General features: G+C 46.4%; 1 protein-coding gene across 1 annotated transcript in view; it reads right to left on the bottom strand.

The window, feature by feature from the left end:
• Nucleotides 1-7,775: 7,775 nt before the first annotated feature.
• The window catches only part of lhcgr (luteinizing hormone/choriogonadotropin receptor), a gene marked incomplete at both ends in the record, with an annotated part of 28,972 nt that continues 22,486 nt past the window's right edge, over nt 7,776-14,261 (bottom strand). Inside the window, 9 exons of the mRNA XM_084141414.1 lie at nt 7,776-8,330; nt 8,744-9,201; nt 9,639-9,835; nt 10,804-10,875; nt 12,648-12,833; nt 13,348-13,422; nt 13,530-13,598; nt 13,793-13,870; nt 14,140-14,223. Of these exons, the coding sequence (XP_083997540.1) occupies nt 7,776-8,330; nt 8,744-9,201; nt 9,639-9,835; nt 10,804-10,875; nt 12,648-12,833; nt 13,348-13,422; nt 13,530-13,598; nt 13,793-13,870; nt 14,140-14,223 (1,774 nt within the window). The remainder of the gene's footprint in view (nt 8,331-8,743; nt 9,202-9,638; nt 9,836-10,803; nt 10,876-12,647; nt 12,834-13,347; nt 13,423-13,529; nt 13,599-13,792; nt 13,871-14,139; nt 14,224-14,261) is intronic.

Below are 14,261 nucleotides of genomic sequence, written 5' to 3'. Positions count from 1 at the left end.
TGACCGTGTGTCAGCCGTGCGTAATTGGCAAACCCCAACCACGGTTAAAGAGGTGCAGCAGTTCTTGGGTTTTGCGAATTACTACCGGAGGTTTATCCGGGGTTTTGGACAGGTGGCAGCTCCCATAACGTCCCTTCTGAAGGGGGGTCCAGTGCGCTTGCGGTGGTCAGCTGAGGCGGACAGGGCTTTTGGGAGACTGAAGGACCTGTTTACCTCGGCTCCAGTGCTGGCGCACCCGGATCCCACTTTACCATTCCAAGTGGAGGTGGACGCGTCTGAAGCCGGTATCGGGGCTGTTCTCTCACAACGGTCCGGCACACCACCTAAACTCCGCCCCTGTGCTTTTTATTCGAAAAAGCTCAGTCCGGCGGAGCGTAATTATGACGTAGGGGACAGGGAGCTGTTAGCCGTGGTACAGGCCCTAAAGGTGTGGAGGCATTGGCTTGAGGGGGCTCAACACCCTTTTCTCATTCTGACTGACCACCGTAACCTGGAATACATTCGGGCAGCTAGGAGACTGAATCCTCGCCAGGCTCGGTGGACTATGTTTCTAGCCCGGTTCGTGTTTAAGATCACTTACATCCCTGGGTCCCAGAACGGGAAGGCAGATGCCCTGTCTCGGCGGTATGACACAGAGGAGAGGTGCGTGGAGCCCACTCCCATACTACCTAAGTCTTGTCTGGTTGCACCGGTGGTATGGGAGGTCGATGCGGAGATCGAGCGGGCATTACGCACCGACCCTAGCCCTCCACAGTGTCCGGTGGGTCGGACGTACGTCCCGCTCGAGGTCCGGGATCGGCTTATTTATTGGGCTCACACGTCACCCTCCTCTGGGCATCCAGGTATTGGCCGGACGGTGCACTGCTTTAGTACAAAGTACTGGTGGCCAACGTTAGCCAGGGATGTGAGGATTTATGTCTCCTCCTGCTCAGTGTGTGCCCAGTGTAAGGCGCCCAGACACTTGCCCAGGGGTAAGTTACAACCCCTGCCCGTTCCACAACGACCCTGGTCTCACCTCTCGGTGGATTTTGTTACCGACCTTCCCTCCTCACAGGGGAATACCACCATCCTGGTCGTTGTGGATCGGTTCTCGAAGGCCTGTCGTCTCCTTCCCATGCCGGGTCTTCCGACTGCCCTACAGACCGCTGAGGCTCTATTTACTCACGTCTTCCGGCATTACGGGGTACCCGAGGATATAGTGTCTGATCGAGGCCCCCAGTTTACCTCCAGAGTCTGGAGAGCGTTTATGGAACGGTTGGGGGTTTCGGTGAGCCTTACCTCGGGTTACTACCCGGAGAGTAATGGGCAGGTCGAACGTGTCAACCAGGATGTGGGTAGGTTTCTGAGGTCATATTGCCAGGGCCGGCCGGAGGAGTGGGCGAGATATGTGCCCTGGGCCGAGATGGCACAGAACTCTCTCCGCCACTCCTCCACTAAACTAACCCCTTTCCAGTGTGTGTTAGGGTACCAGCCGGTTCTGGCACCTTGGCATGAGAGCCAGATTGAGGCCCCTGCGGTGGGTGCGGCGCTCGGAGGAGACGTGGAACGCTGCACACGTCCATCTGCAGCGAGCCATCCGTCGACAGAAGACGAGCGCTGACCTCCACCGCAGTGAGGGGCCAGTGTACGCACCTGGAGATCGAGTCTGGCTCTCAACCAGAAACCTGCCCCTCCGCCTGCCCTGCCGGAAGCTGGGTCGGCGGTTTGTGGGGCCTTTTAAAGTCCTGAGGAGATTGAACGAGGTGTGTTACAGGTTACAACTGCCCATTGATTACAAGAATATTAACCCCTCATTCCATGTGTCTCTCCTCAGGCCGGTGGTAGCTGGTCCACTCCAGGACTTTGAGATAGAAGAGACTCCTCCGCCCCCGTTGGACATCGAGGGGGCTCCGGCGTACACTGTTCGGGCCATCCTAGTACGGCCCGGAGGAGAGGGGTACGGCCCGGAGGAGCGGTGCTGGGTGCCGAGGAGGGACATCCTAGACCCGTCTCTTCTGACCGAGTTCCATCGTGGTCATCCTACGCGCCCTGCTCCGCGTCCTCCTGGTCGTCCCCGAGGCCGGGGGCGGCGCACGGCTGGAGCCGCGCGTCAAGGGGGGGGGTACTGTCACGGTTTCGGCCGAGGCGGCTCCTTCTCCTTGTTCGGGCAGGCTTCGGTGGTCGTCGTCTCCGGAGTACTAGCTGCCACCGTTCGATGTTTCATGTTTGATTGGTTTTGTCTGTTTGTTACACCTGTTCATTGTTAGTGTTCATTAGGCACCCTATTTAGTTATCTTGTGTTTGGTCAGGTGTTGTGTGTAATTGTTCGATGTCACGTATAGATGTTGGTCCGCTGTTCTGTGCTCTCTGTATTTTCGTATTGTTTGAGAGAGTCCTGCACGTTGTGCACATTTACTTTGGACAGTCCAGTGTACGCTTGTTTCGCCTGTGGCCTGTTGCCGTGTTGGCTTGTACTGTCGGACTTCACTAAAGACATCTGTTTTTTGAATCTCTGTGTCCTGCGTGTGATTCCACGTTCCCTCTACACTCAACCCTGACAAGTATTTGTGTACACTTTACAAATAAATGCTTGTATAAATAATAAAATATAAAAAACATACAGTGAGGGAAAAAAGTATTTGATCCCCTGCTGATTTTGTACGTTTGCCCACTGACAAAGAAATGATCAGTCTATAATTTTAATGGTAGGTTTATTTGAACAGTGAGAGACAGAATAAATAAATAAAAATCCAGAAAAACGCATGTCAAAAATGTTATAAATTGATTTGCATTTTAATGAGGGAAATAAGTATTTGACCCCCTCTCAATCAGAAAGATTTCTGGCTCCCAGGTGTCTTTTATACGAGCTGAGAGTATGTCACGCCCTGGCTCGGGGGACTCTTAAATGTTGAGCCAGGGTGTGGAGTTTCTGTTACATTTTCTATGCTTTTGTTCTAGATCGTTTATATCTATGTTGGCCAGGGTGGTTCCCAATCAGAGACAGCTGTAGCTCGTTGTCTCTGATTGGGGACCATACTTAGGCAGCCTTATGGCATGTTAGGTTGTGGGATCTTGTTCCGTTTGGTTTGGTGTGTATAACCTAGGACTTCACGTATCGTTTGGTTTGTTGTTTTGTTCGTGTAAGTACTGAATAAAGAATGTACGCTTATCACGCTGCGCCTTGGTCCGCTTCATCTGTCGACGATCGTGACAGAAGATCCCACTACCAGTGGACCAAGCAGCGTGCCCAGGAGGAGAAGTTGGCGATGTCCCAGGTGGGCGAATGGTGGTCTTGGGAGGACATATTCGCGGGCAGAGGGCCATGGGCAAAAGTAAATGCCCAGGCAGGAGAGGAGAAACGGCGCCAACCGTGCCGACGACGGACACGCGAGAGGCAACCCCAAGTAATTTTTTTGGGGGGGCACACGGTGTGGACGACGCGGCTGCTGGAGGCAGCTACAGGGCGAATCGGCGGACTAGGAGAGGAGGCCACCAGATTTGGGGGGCTGGAAGGGTGGTTGGCGGAGCCTAGAGGTAGAGCAGAGCCAACTCCCCGTACTCAGGCTAGGCAGCGTGAGACTGGGCAGGTTCCGTGTTATGCAGAGCCACATACTGTGCCACGAGTGTTCCAGCACAGTCCTGTACGTCCTGTGCTAGCACCACGCACGTGTCGTGCTAAGGTGGGCATGCAGCCAGGACGGAGTGTGCCGGCTCAACGCTCGTGGCCTCCAGTACCCCTCCTCGGTCCCGGATATCCTGCGCCAGTGCCACGTGCTGTAGCGCCAGTACGAGTGCACAGCCCAGTACGTCCTGTGCTGATGCCTCACGCATATCGTGTGGAGATAGGCATTCAGCCAGGACGGGTTGTGTCAGCTCTCTGCTCCAGACCTCCAGTCCGCCTCCACAGTCCAGCCCGGCCTGTTCCTGTCCCTCGCACCAAGCCAGTGGTGCGCGTCGTCAGCCCGGTCCGGCCCGTTCCTGCTCCCCGCACCAAGCCAGTGGTGCGCGTCGCCAGCCCGGTTCGGCCCGTTCCTGCTCCCCGCACCAAGCCGGTGGTGCGCGTCGTCAGTCCGGCACGGTCCGTGCCTGTTCCACCGGTGCCTGGTCCGGCACCGGTCAGCTGCTCCACACCGGAGCCAGAGCAATCCGCTCCACCGGTGTCCAGTCCAGCTCCGGCCAGCGGGGCCAGACCAGACCAGGGGCGCTACGGGGGGTAGAGAGAGAGTGGTGGTCACGCCCGGAGCCGGATCCGCCTCCGAGGCGGAATGCCCACCCGGCCCCTACCCCGTTGTGTTGGTGTGGCGCGGTCGCAGTCCGCGCCTTTGGGGGGGGGGGGGGGTACTGTCACGCCCTGGCTCGGGGGACTCTTAAATGTTGAGCCAGGGTGTGGAGTTTCTGTTACATTTTCTATGCTTTTGTTCTAGATCGTTTATATCTATGTTGGCCAGGGTGGTTCCCAATCAGAGACAGCTGTAGCTCGTTGTCTCTGATTGGGGTCCATACTTAGGCAGCCTTTTGGCATGTTAGGTTGTGGGATCTTGTTCCATTTGGTTTGGTGTGTATAACCTAGGACTTCACGTATCGTTTGGTTTATTGTTTTGGTTTGTGTTGTGTACGCATTAAAGAATGTACGCTTATCACGCTGCGCCTTGGTCCGCTTCATCTGTCGACGATCGTGACAGAGTAGGAGCACACTCTTAAAGGGAGTGCTCCTTATCTCCGTTTGTTAACTGTATAAAAGACACCTGTCCACAGAAGCAATCAATCAATCAGATTACAAACTCTCCACCATGGCCAGGACCAAAGAGCTCTCCAAGGATGTCAGGGACAAGATTGTAGACCTACACAAGGCTGGAATGGGCTACAAGACCATCGCCAAGCAGCTTGGTGAGAAGGTGACAACAGTTGGTGCGATTATTCGCAAATGGAAGAAACACAAAATAACTGTCAATCTCCCTCGGCCTGGGGCTCCATGCAAGATCTCACCTCGTGGAGTTGCAATGATCATGAGAACAGTGAGGAATCAGCCCAGAACTACACGGGAGGATCTTGTCAATGATCTCAAGGCAGCTGGGACCATAGTCACCAAGAAAACAATTGGTAACACACTACGCCGTGAAGGACTGAAATCCTGCAACACCCGCAAGGTCCCCCTGCTCAAGAAAGCACATATACAGGGCCGTCTGAAGTTTGCCAATGAACATCTGAATGATTCAGAGGAGAACTGGGTGAAAGTGTTGTGGTCAGATGAGACCAAAATGGAGCTCTTTGGCATCTACTCAACTCGCCGTGTTTGAAGGAGGAGGAATGCTGCCTATGACCCCAAGAACACCATCCCCACCGTCAAACATGGAGGTGGAAACATTATGCTTTTGGGGTGTTTTTCTGCTAAGGGGACATGACAATGACCCAAAACACACGGCCAAGGCAACAAAGGCGTGGCTCAAGAAGAAGCACATTAAGGTCCTGGAGTGGCCTAGCCAGTCTCCAGACCTTAATCCCATAGAAAATATGTGGAGGGAGCTGAAGGTTTGAGTTGCCAAACGTCAGCCTCGAAACATTAATGACTTGGAGAAGATCTGCAAAGAGGAGTGGGACAAAATCCCTCCTGAGATGTGTGCAAACCTGGTCGCCAACTACAAGAAACGTCTGACCTCTGTGATTGCCAACAAGGGTTTTGCCACCAAGTACTAAATCATGTTTTGCAGAGGGGTCAAATACGTATTTCCCTCATTAAAATGCAAATCAATTTATAGCATTTTTGACATGCGTTTTTCTGGATGTTTTTGTTGTTATTCTGTCTGTCACTGTTCAAATAAACCTACCATTAAAATTATAGACTGATCATGTCTTTGTCAGTGGGCAAACGTACACAATCAGCAGGGGATCAAAAACTTTTTTCCCTCACTGTAGGTACATCAAATCATCCTTTTTTTTTAAGGGGGTTGCAATGCTGTGAAAAAACAATTGTATTTCACAATCGACAACATTTTTTTGATATTCCCAGCATGTCTATGCAGGGGGCTCTTACTTTGAAAAAAATACATCTGGGATCATGCTGCCAGCATAATATCCTGCTGCTTGGAGGGGGTAAACTTTTATGGTGAAGTACCTAGAGGTTTTTGAGGGATCTTAGAGGTGACTCTTCATTCCCTTCAATTATTACCCATATTGATCTCGTTATTACATTTTGATCAGCACTTGTCAATATTTGCAGCAGCTGATAGCCTATTGTGCCTTGAGTTGATACGTTAGACTACTGTCGCACTGTTGTACCAATAATGTAATGATAAAACAAATAAAATGTAGGCCTAAACCAGGTTTCAGTTTCAAGTTTTATTAGTCATATGTATGGTAAACACTGTCCAATGAAATGCCTACTGGCAAGTTCCTTCTCGACAATGCAACAACAATAAGAAATAATACAATATAATAATAGAATAGACATTTTAGCACAAGTTATAGTACAATATTTACACATGTATCAGAGAAGGGGGGATTGGGGGACAAGTGTTTAAATTGTGCAGTATTATCAATAGTAAATAAGAGTCTGGTAGCAGCAGTTGTGAAGAGTGTGCAACATGAACATACACTGAGTGTACAAAACATTAGGAACACCTTCCTAATATTGAGTTGCAGCCCTTTTTGCCCTCAGAACAGCCTCAATTCGTCTGGGCATGGACTCTACAAGATGTCGAAAGTGTTCCACAGGGATGCTGGCCCATATTGACTCCAATGCTTCCCACAGTTGTGTCAAGTTGGCTAGATGTCCTTTGGGTGGTCGACCATTCTTGATACACACAGGAAACTGTTGACGTGAAAAACACAGCAGCATTGCAGTAGTTGACACACCCAAACCGGTGCCAAGAGTGTGCAAAGCTGTCATATAGGCAAAGGGTGGCTATTTGAAGAATCTCAAATATAAAATATATTTTGATTTGTTTAACACTTTTTGGGTTACTACATGATTCCATATGTGTTATTTCATCGTTTTGTTGTCTTCACTATTATTCTACAATGTAGAAAATATCAAAAATAAAGAAAAACCCTTGAATGAGTAGGTGTGTTCAATCTTTTGACTGGTACTGTATGTGCGCCGCCATTTGACTATTGAGCATAGTACTGCTATTCAAGCAAAATAGACATGATGGGAAATGCAAGGCTGGTTTACACTTGGTCTAACCACTGTCTGTGGACACTCTTCTCATTCTAATGGTCTACAGACAGCCTTTGACAGCCTCTGCTTGCCGATATTCCATATGACTCTTTTCCAAATGTAAAATAAATACATATGTATATATATATTCGAATAGTTATTCTGTTACAAAACATGTACATACTGTAGCATTGATTCACCAAGGAAGTCTGGGATGCCAACAGAAAATGTTTTTTTATTTAAATAAAATTTGGTTGAATTACACATTTAGCCATATGAGAATTACATTGGAGTTCAAACGTTCAAAATTGTTTACCGTCTCTTTGATTTACAGCAAATTGCAGACAATCCTGGTTCTACTGTAGGACCCAGTTAAATAAACTTCCCAACTGAACAATACCTCCCCCACCCCAGTAAGAATGTAGGAACCAGTGAATTGCACTACAAAATCCTGTATTACTTGTTGATGTTGTTGATGATAATGAATAGAACAAAATAAAAAAGATTAGTCTAATCTTCATCCTCTTTGAAATATTTATTTCAGGTTCAGTTTTGGGCTGCGTCACAAATGGCATCCTATAACCTATATAGTGCATTCGATTTAGCCTCTAGGGAATACGGTGCCATTTCAGATTGTCCCCTAATCTCCATCATCTTTCAGCTGTTGGCTCTGCAGTGGCAGAGGGTCCATCCTTAGTGTTGTACAAAGCAGAGTGCCCTTGTTCCCAGAACGACTCTTCACCACATTCTCAGAGCAATAGGCCTTCATCCGGTACATATTAGTTTTACTCTCGCAGCAGCCCATGTTACTCAGTAACAGATAGACATCTTTCCTGAAAGCTTTAGTAAAGATGGCATAGAGGAAAGGGTTGGCACAGGAATTGATAGGAAAGAACAGCACCAGGAGTATCTTGGAGTTGGTGACAGTGATGAGCGGAACCTTAAAGGCTGCGGATATAGCGAAGAATGAGATGGGCGCCATGCAGAGGAGGTCTGTGAAGATGAGGACAGCCATGCGCTTAGCGATCTTGGCGTCTGTGCTGCGGCCGGGGAACTGGGGGTTCCGTACTGCCAGGTAGATGAGAACGTAGCAGACACAGACCACCAGGAACGCCCCCACGTTGAAGAGGAGGAGCAGGAAGATGAAGGCCTGGGCCAGAGGAGTCTTGATGTCCATGGGAAGGCACATACTCACCTGGAATATATTTATTGTGTTATTTTGTATACAGCAGTACTGAAAAAAAGTGTCCTAACCAATTTTCTTCTCTGGGACAATAATGTAAAGAGCACCCCAGAACGATGGACGGCCATCGCTTGCTGTCGTCGCAGTGTGTTTTAAACACAACAATGGACAGTCATCGCTTGCTGTTGCCGCGATGTGTCATAGCGACAACGATGGATGGCCATCACTTCCTGTCGCCGCGGTGTGTTATAGCAAGCACCTGCTGGGTGCAGACTAGTGGTGGCTATTTGTGTGGATTCAACATGTAGAATAATTGGAAAATGAACAGAAAATGTTGGCCGCTATTCTTTTCAGAAGCACTAGGTACGCTCTGCCGTCCATGGTTCTGGTGTTTTTCTTTTAATAGTACATAGTGTATCATATACCCTGCTGTAGCTACTGACCCCCACCAGGGGGAGCATGGCCATCCCCAGACAGATCAACCACCCTCCAGCCATGATGCCAGCAGCCTGCGCCAGGCCTAGCCTCTTCTCCAGCTGCAAGGCATGAGTTATCGTATGCCAGCGCTCCAGAGTGATAGTCGACAACGTGTACACCGACAGCTCCCCACCGAACACAGACAGGAAGCCCGCCGCACTACAACCCGCCCCCGTCTGCCAATCGATGGCGTGCTCACTGTAGTGGCCTCGGGTGCGGAGGTCAACTACGGCAATCATGAGGAGGTAGACACCGATGCAGAAGTCAGCAAAGGCCAGGTGACACATGAGGAAGCGTGGCACGGTGAGTTTACATCTGCTGAAGAAGAAGATGAGGAGGACCGTCAGGTTGCCGGCGATCGCCAGGATGTTGATGAACCAGATGGCGACTCTGAGAAAACTGAAACCTGGAGTTAACATGGGAAAATCAGTCAAACTCAATCAATCAAACTTGATTTGTATAACACATTTCTTACAGAAAATGCATTTAATGGTGCGTAACAAAATTATATAAAATTAAACAAAAATAAAATTAAGAAATAACTAAGATAGTAAAACAACAGTAAAATAACAGTGGAAAGGAGACAGTACGACAAAGTGATGTCATCTCTGTATATGGGTGCATCATGCCTAGGCCTACTGTTCTTTCAACGCTGAAAAAGGCTGTTGCCGAAACATGTCCGTTTGTTTGACCGCTTGACTGCTTAAAAGAACATTAAAACGTCTTAAGACTATTACAGTGAATTAGGGTTTTCCTTCCCCAGTTTATGTATTTTTAACCCTGCACCCAAAGACTTTTGCTTAGGGACTAAGCTGAGTTGAGCGCAGCAATTCTTGATTCTACCTGCTATGTCTTCACACGGGTTAAAGGCGTCAGCCTCTGGTGTGCACTGGAGGGTTGGTCTGGTCTGACAATATAACCCTAGTTCTGGATACTGGAAATCCACACCTCCGTAGGACTCATAATCAACATCTTCGGTTATTCCAGGTATTTCCACCAGTAGGGATGTGTTGGATGAATCCACCATAACACCTGGAGACCTGGTGGTACAGGAAGCGAGAGCTGTAAAGAACAGGTCAATGGTCACTAAAGTTTTATGACTGTATAATTATATTGACATTTCTTTTCGACTGAAGACCAATGCATTTAGCTTCGTGAGCCAGCCGGATCTCACGTACTTACATAAATGAGTCTGGTAATATGAGGCTACAGTCCATTGGCTAGATAGAAAAACCTGTTTCCATAGTTCAAAGGTGGAGAGATGAAAGGTCATGACTGAAAGGTCATGATTGATCAGGATGTGTCACTAGTATTTCAGGACTGGATGAAAAACAGTTCACTAAAGTTCAGACAGGTAGTGGCATTTCCAATTAGATAGTTTAACTGGGCTCCCTGAAAAGTCATAATCAGTAGATGATTCATTACTCAAATTAGGAATTAGGCAAATAAGGCACCTTCAGTGAAGATGTCTCTAAGTCAAAATGGATGAATCTACAAACTTAGCAATTCTATGATGTAATGAATAATTATTTGGGGAACTCAGACTTTAGAGTTTTTAAAGGTGCAGTCAAAAATGTGATTTTCCTGTGTTTAATATATATTTCCACACTATGAGGTTGGAGTAATACTGTACAATTGTGAAAATGATGATAATGCCCTTTTAGTGTAAGAGCTGTTTGAAAAGACTGCCTGAAATTTCAGTTTTGGCCTTCCATTGTGACATCACCATGCGGTAAATTAGTTAATAAATCAATAAGAAAGAGAGTTCCAAACCTCTCTGCCAATAAATAGCTAATTGTCAGTTTTCCCCTCCCCACTCAAAATTCTTGCTTGAGAAATTGCCCTTTGCTAAGAAGCTTTTTTGATTATTTTTGACAATTGTAATTTAAAACAATCACAATAAGGTGCTTAATTGTTAACCAGAAATGAATTGATATTGAGATAAAAATGGCTGCACTGGACATTTAAACTACTGAAGTAGCAAACAAAGAAGGAAATGAAACCTCACTTTTCAGACGGACTGTGATCGCAATACGTAGGCCTAGATCCATTATGTCGTGCTGCATTGATTGGAGAATCCCTAGAGGAGATAGAGGTAAATCAAATATGTGTTCAAAATCAGCTTGGAGCCATAGAGATGTGTAGACGGCACACTTGCCACAAGATAGCCCACAATGGCACTGCCCATGCCGTCACAGAAGCCATGATCGCAAAGATAGGAGGTGCTCTCTCTTTTCCATCTCTATATTTGGAGCCTACTACCATGAGTGTCTGGTCTTGATTTCATTGTGAACCTCATTGATAAACTGCAACAGACTGAAACAGATATTGTTCCCATTTATGATCCTATGTTGTTAGGCCTGTGAGCTTGAATGATTACAGTAAAAGAGAGAGAGAGCGCGGGAGAAAGAGAAAGAGAGAGACAAAGTGTGTGTGTGGGTGTGGGTGTGTGTGTGGGTGTGGGTGTGGGTGTGGGTGTGGGTGTGGGTGTGTGCACTTGTTTTCCTATATTATCAGGACCCCAATGCCCTATCATTTCACCTTAATGTCCTGAAAAGGTAGGAAAACAATAACCTTTTTCAGGTCCTGAATTTGTTCAAATGCTATTTTATGCTTAAGGGTTTTGGGGTTAGGGTTAGGCTTAGGGTTTTTGGGTATAAGGTTAGGGTTAGGTTAAGTATTAGGGTTAGGTTTAGGGTTAGGGGTTAAGGAAAATATATATATTTATATGGGAAAAGAATGCACACTACAAAAAGTATTGACATTTCATGAAAACACAACTGTATGTGTGTGTGTGTATGCGTGTGTGCGTGTGTGTGTGTGTGTGTGTGTGCAGCACCGACCTCCTTCATTTCAACACATTTTGCAGCGAGAAAAATTGGCAGTTTTATAATGCTATTATACACATTTTGCCATGAGGCTGAGAGAACATGTTGCAGTTTTAAAGCAAATTTTCTGCAATTCTACACATTTTGTTATCATATGCTATCTGTGGGCCCCCTGACCTCTTGCTGCCTGTCTCAAGGGGAACTGCAACGTGGTCATGCTTTGATCTTGTGCTGATGTGCTTTGGGGAAACAGTCAGTCAGAGAGACATATGTTTTTGATTCTCAAGACATTAACACAAAGCAGTGGTAGAGTATCACTTATATTAGGACATAAAAATTTTATTTGGTTAACAGCAATAAGAAGAGTGGCATGAGAGCCGAGTCACACACACACACACACACACACACACACACAGGGCCGGATTACCAAACGGGCACGCAGGGAACATGCACCGGGGCCCCCAACCTCAAATGAGATACAATATATTTAGTCTCTGGTGATAGACTGCTAGCTGGCCAGCAAACACTATTTGGTTTTGGGTTCTGAGATTACATTATCTTTAACCCATGCCCTAGAGACTGACTCAAGCTGCATCCTGTAAACAATTCATGGGATTCATTTGAAGGGCATTGAAGACTATAGTCTCATTAATTTCAAACTTTTACCAGCAATAGCCCACTTAATTACTAGTTATATCCCTCGAATAGCTGAAATCACTGTCCCTCGGCCCAAAAGGACGTTTCCTCTTGGTCTAATGGCCAAGATGCTGGTTTCTCCCGTGGGAGACCCAGGTTCAAACTCCGCCTGTGACGCTCGCTCCTGGTGTGAATCAGAAGAGGGTAGTTGGAGGAGCTATAGGAGGAAGGGCTCATTGTAATGGCTGGAATGGAATAAATGGAACAGAGTCAAACATGTGGTTTCCATATGTTCGATGTGCTTGATACCATTCCATTGATTCCATTCCAGCCATTACTCCTATAGCTCCTCCCACCAGCCTCCTCTGGTGTGAATGGGATATGCCACCTGTGTGTGTCCCAGGTGAGAAGGGCACAGCAGTGGCTGTTGTAGGTGAGGTGTGCCTTCTCTAGGTTCCCCAGACCCATGAAAGGGGGTAGTCTCTTTAGGCCGTAGGCTGTACGGGCAACCAGCTCCACAACAGAATCTAGGCCATGGGACGGCAAAGTCTCTATCGCCGTTGACGAGACATCTCTGGAAAACATACAGCCAAAACACAATCATAATAAAGATATTAATTAATGAATTCTCTCATTCACTAATGAACTCACTCACTCATTCATCAGAGCTCTAATTACAGACATGGCAAATGATTCAGAATGGATGGGAACTGTCATAATCGTAACTCACTCACTCACTCATTCATTCACTCACTCACTCACACACTCACTCATTCCCTCACTCACTCACTCACTCACTCACTCACTCACTCACTCATTCACTCACTCACTCACTCACTCACTCACTCACTCAGTACAGAGGATACAGAGGGTATTGAGGTTATTACATATACCAATGCATTAGATAGATTTTCAACTTCTACAGTGACTTACAGTGTGTGTACTGCATGCCTTTCTAGTATGTGTAGTTGATTCCTGCAGCTGTGGGAAGGTTACCATGACTTCAGATTATATTGTGATAACCTGTCTAAATAAAGGATACATAGAATAAAGATCAAATAATGATAGACTTTAAGCATGTCACTTACAGTATCCTAGGGCCCACTGCTCCTTTAAAAGCTTCCCTATGGATCACTCTGAGGTTTCGGTTATTCTTTAAAACCCTGAGAACACATAAAACAAAGTAGATGTAAATAACATTGTTTATTGATACAGATGCTATCATTGTAAAACATTTTTTGGGAAATGTTAAAAGTATGTACAATAGTACAATTTATTTATCTTGGTCCCATTAAAGGCATAGTCTTGTATTTCTCTAATGCCGTTGTTAAACAGGTTCCTGGAATAGAGAGAAAACAATGTTAACACCAAAGGGGCCTAGATCCCAGATCTGGAGTAGGCAATAATGAGAGTTAGTGACTTTAAATGTCATTCAGTATAGCAATATCATTTTCACACTTCAGGTTTTTAGGACTATATTCTCCTTTGGATTGGAAAAAGTAGGCCTACCCATTATAATAACACAGTACTTACATTGCAGTATATTCAGTTGTCATGCCAACGAAAGCATTTTCTGGTATTGTCAGAAGATAGAGATTGTCACAGATATCCCTGTAAGACAAAATGTGGATTAAGTTGATATAATACTGTTTAGACCTATATTTACTTTTCAACAGTGTCGACAAGCCCTTCAACAACACTGACCCATACTTACAAGACTCTGTCTGATGAAAGTCACAGTGTTTTTAATGAATTTCTAATAAAAATAATTGTTTTAATGGAGAGTGTCGCACCTCTACCTCTTATGGACTCCACTAGGATTTAAGGCCGCACCTCTTCTCATGTTGTTGGAGCACCTCTTTTTTTTCTCACATACTTACAAGACAAAATTTTGGTTCCAAGGTTCCAGAGAATGGATAGAAGTCATGTCAGGGAACACTGTTATCCCAGTGTTGGATATACTCCTGTTAATGCATAACAAGACTGTATTACATTACTTCAT

This window comes from Coregonus lavaretus (genome assembly GCF_964263955.1).
Source record: "Coregonus lavaretus genome assembly, chromosome: 25".
In the NCBI taxonomy this organism is placed as follows: Eukaryota; Metazoa; Chordata; class Actinopteri; order Salmoniformes; family Salmonidae; genus Coregonus; species Coregonus lavaretus.
The sequence above is the reverse complement of the archived record's forward strand: the minus strand, read 5'-3'. Positions and strand labels throughout refer to the sequence as shown.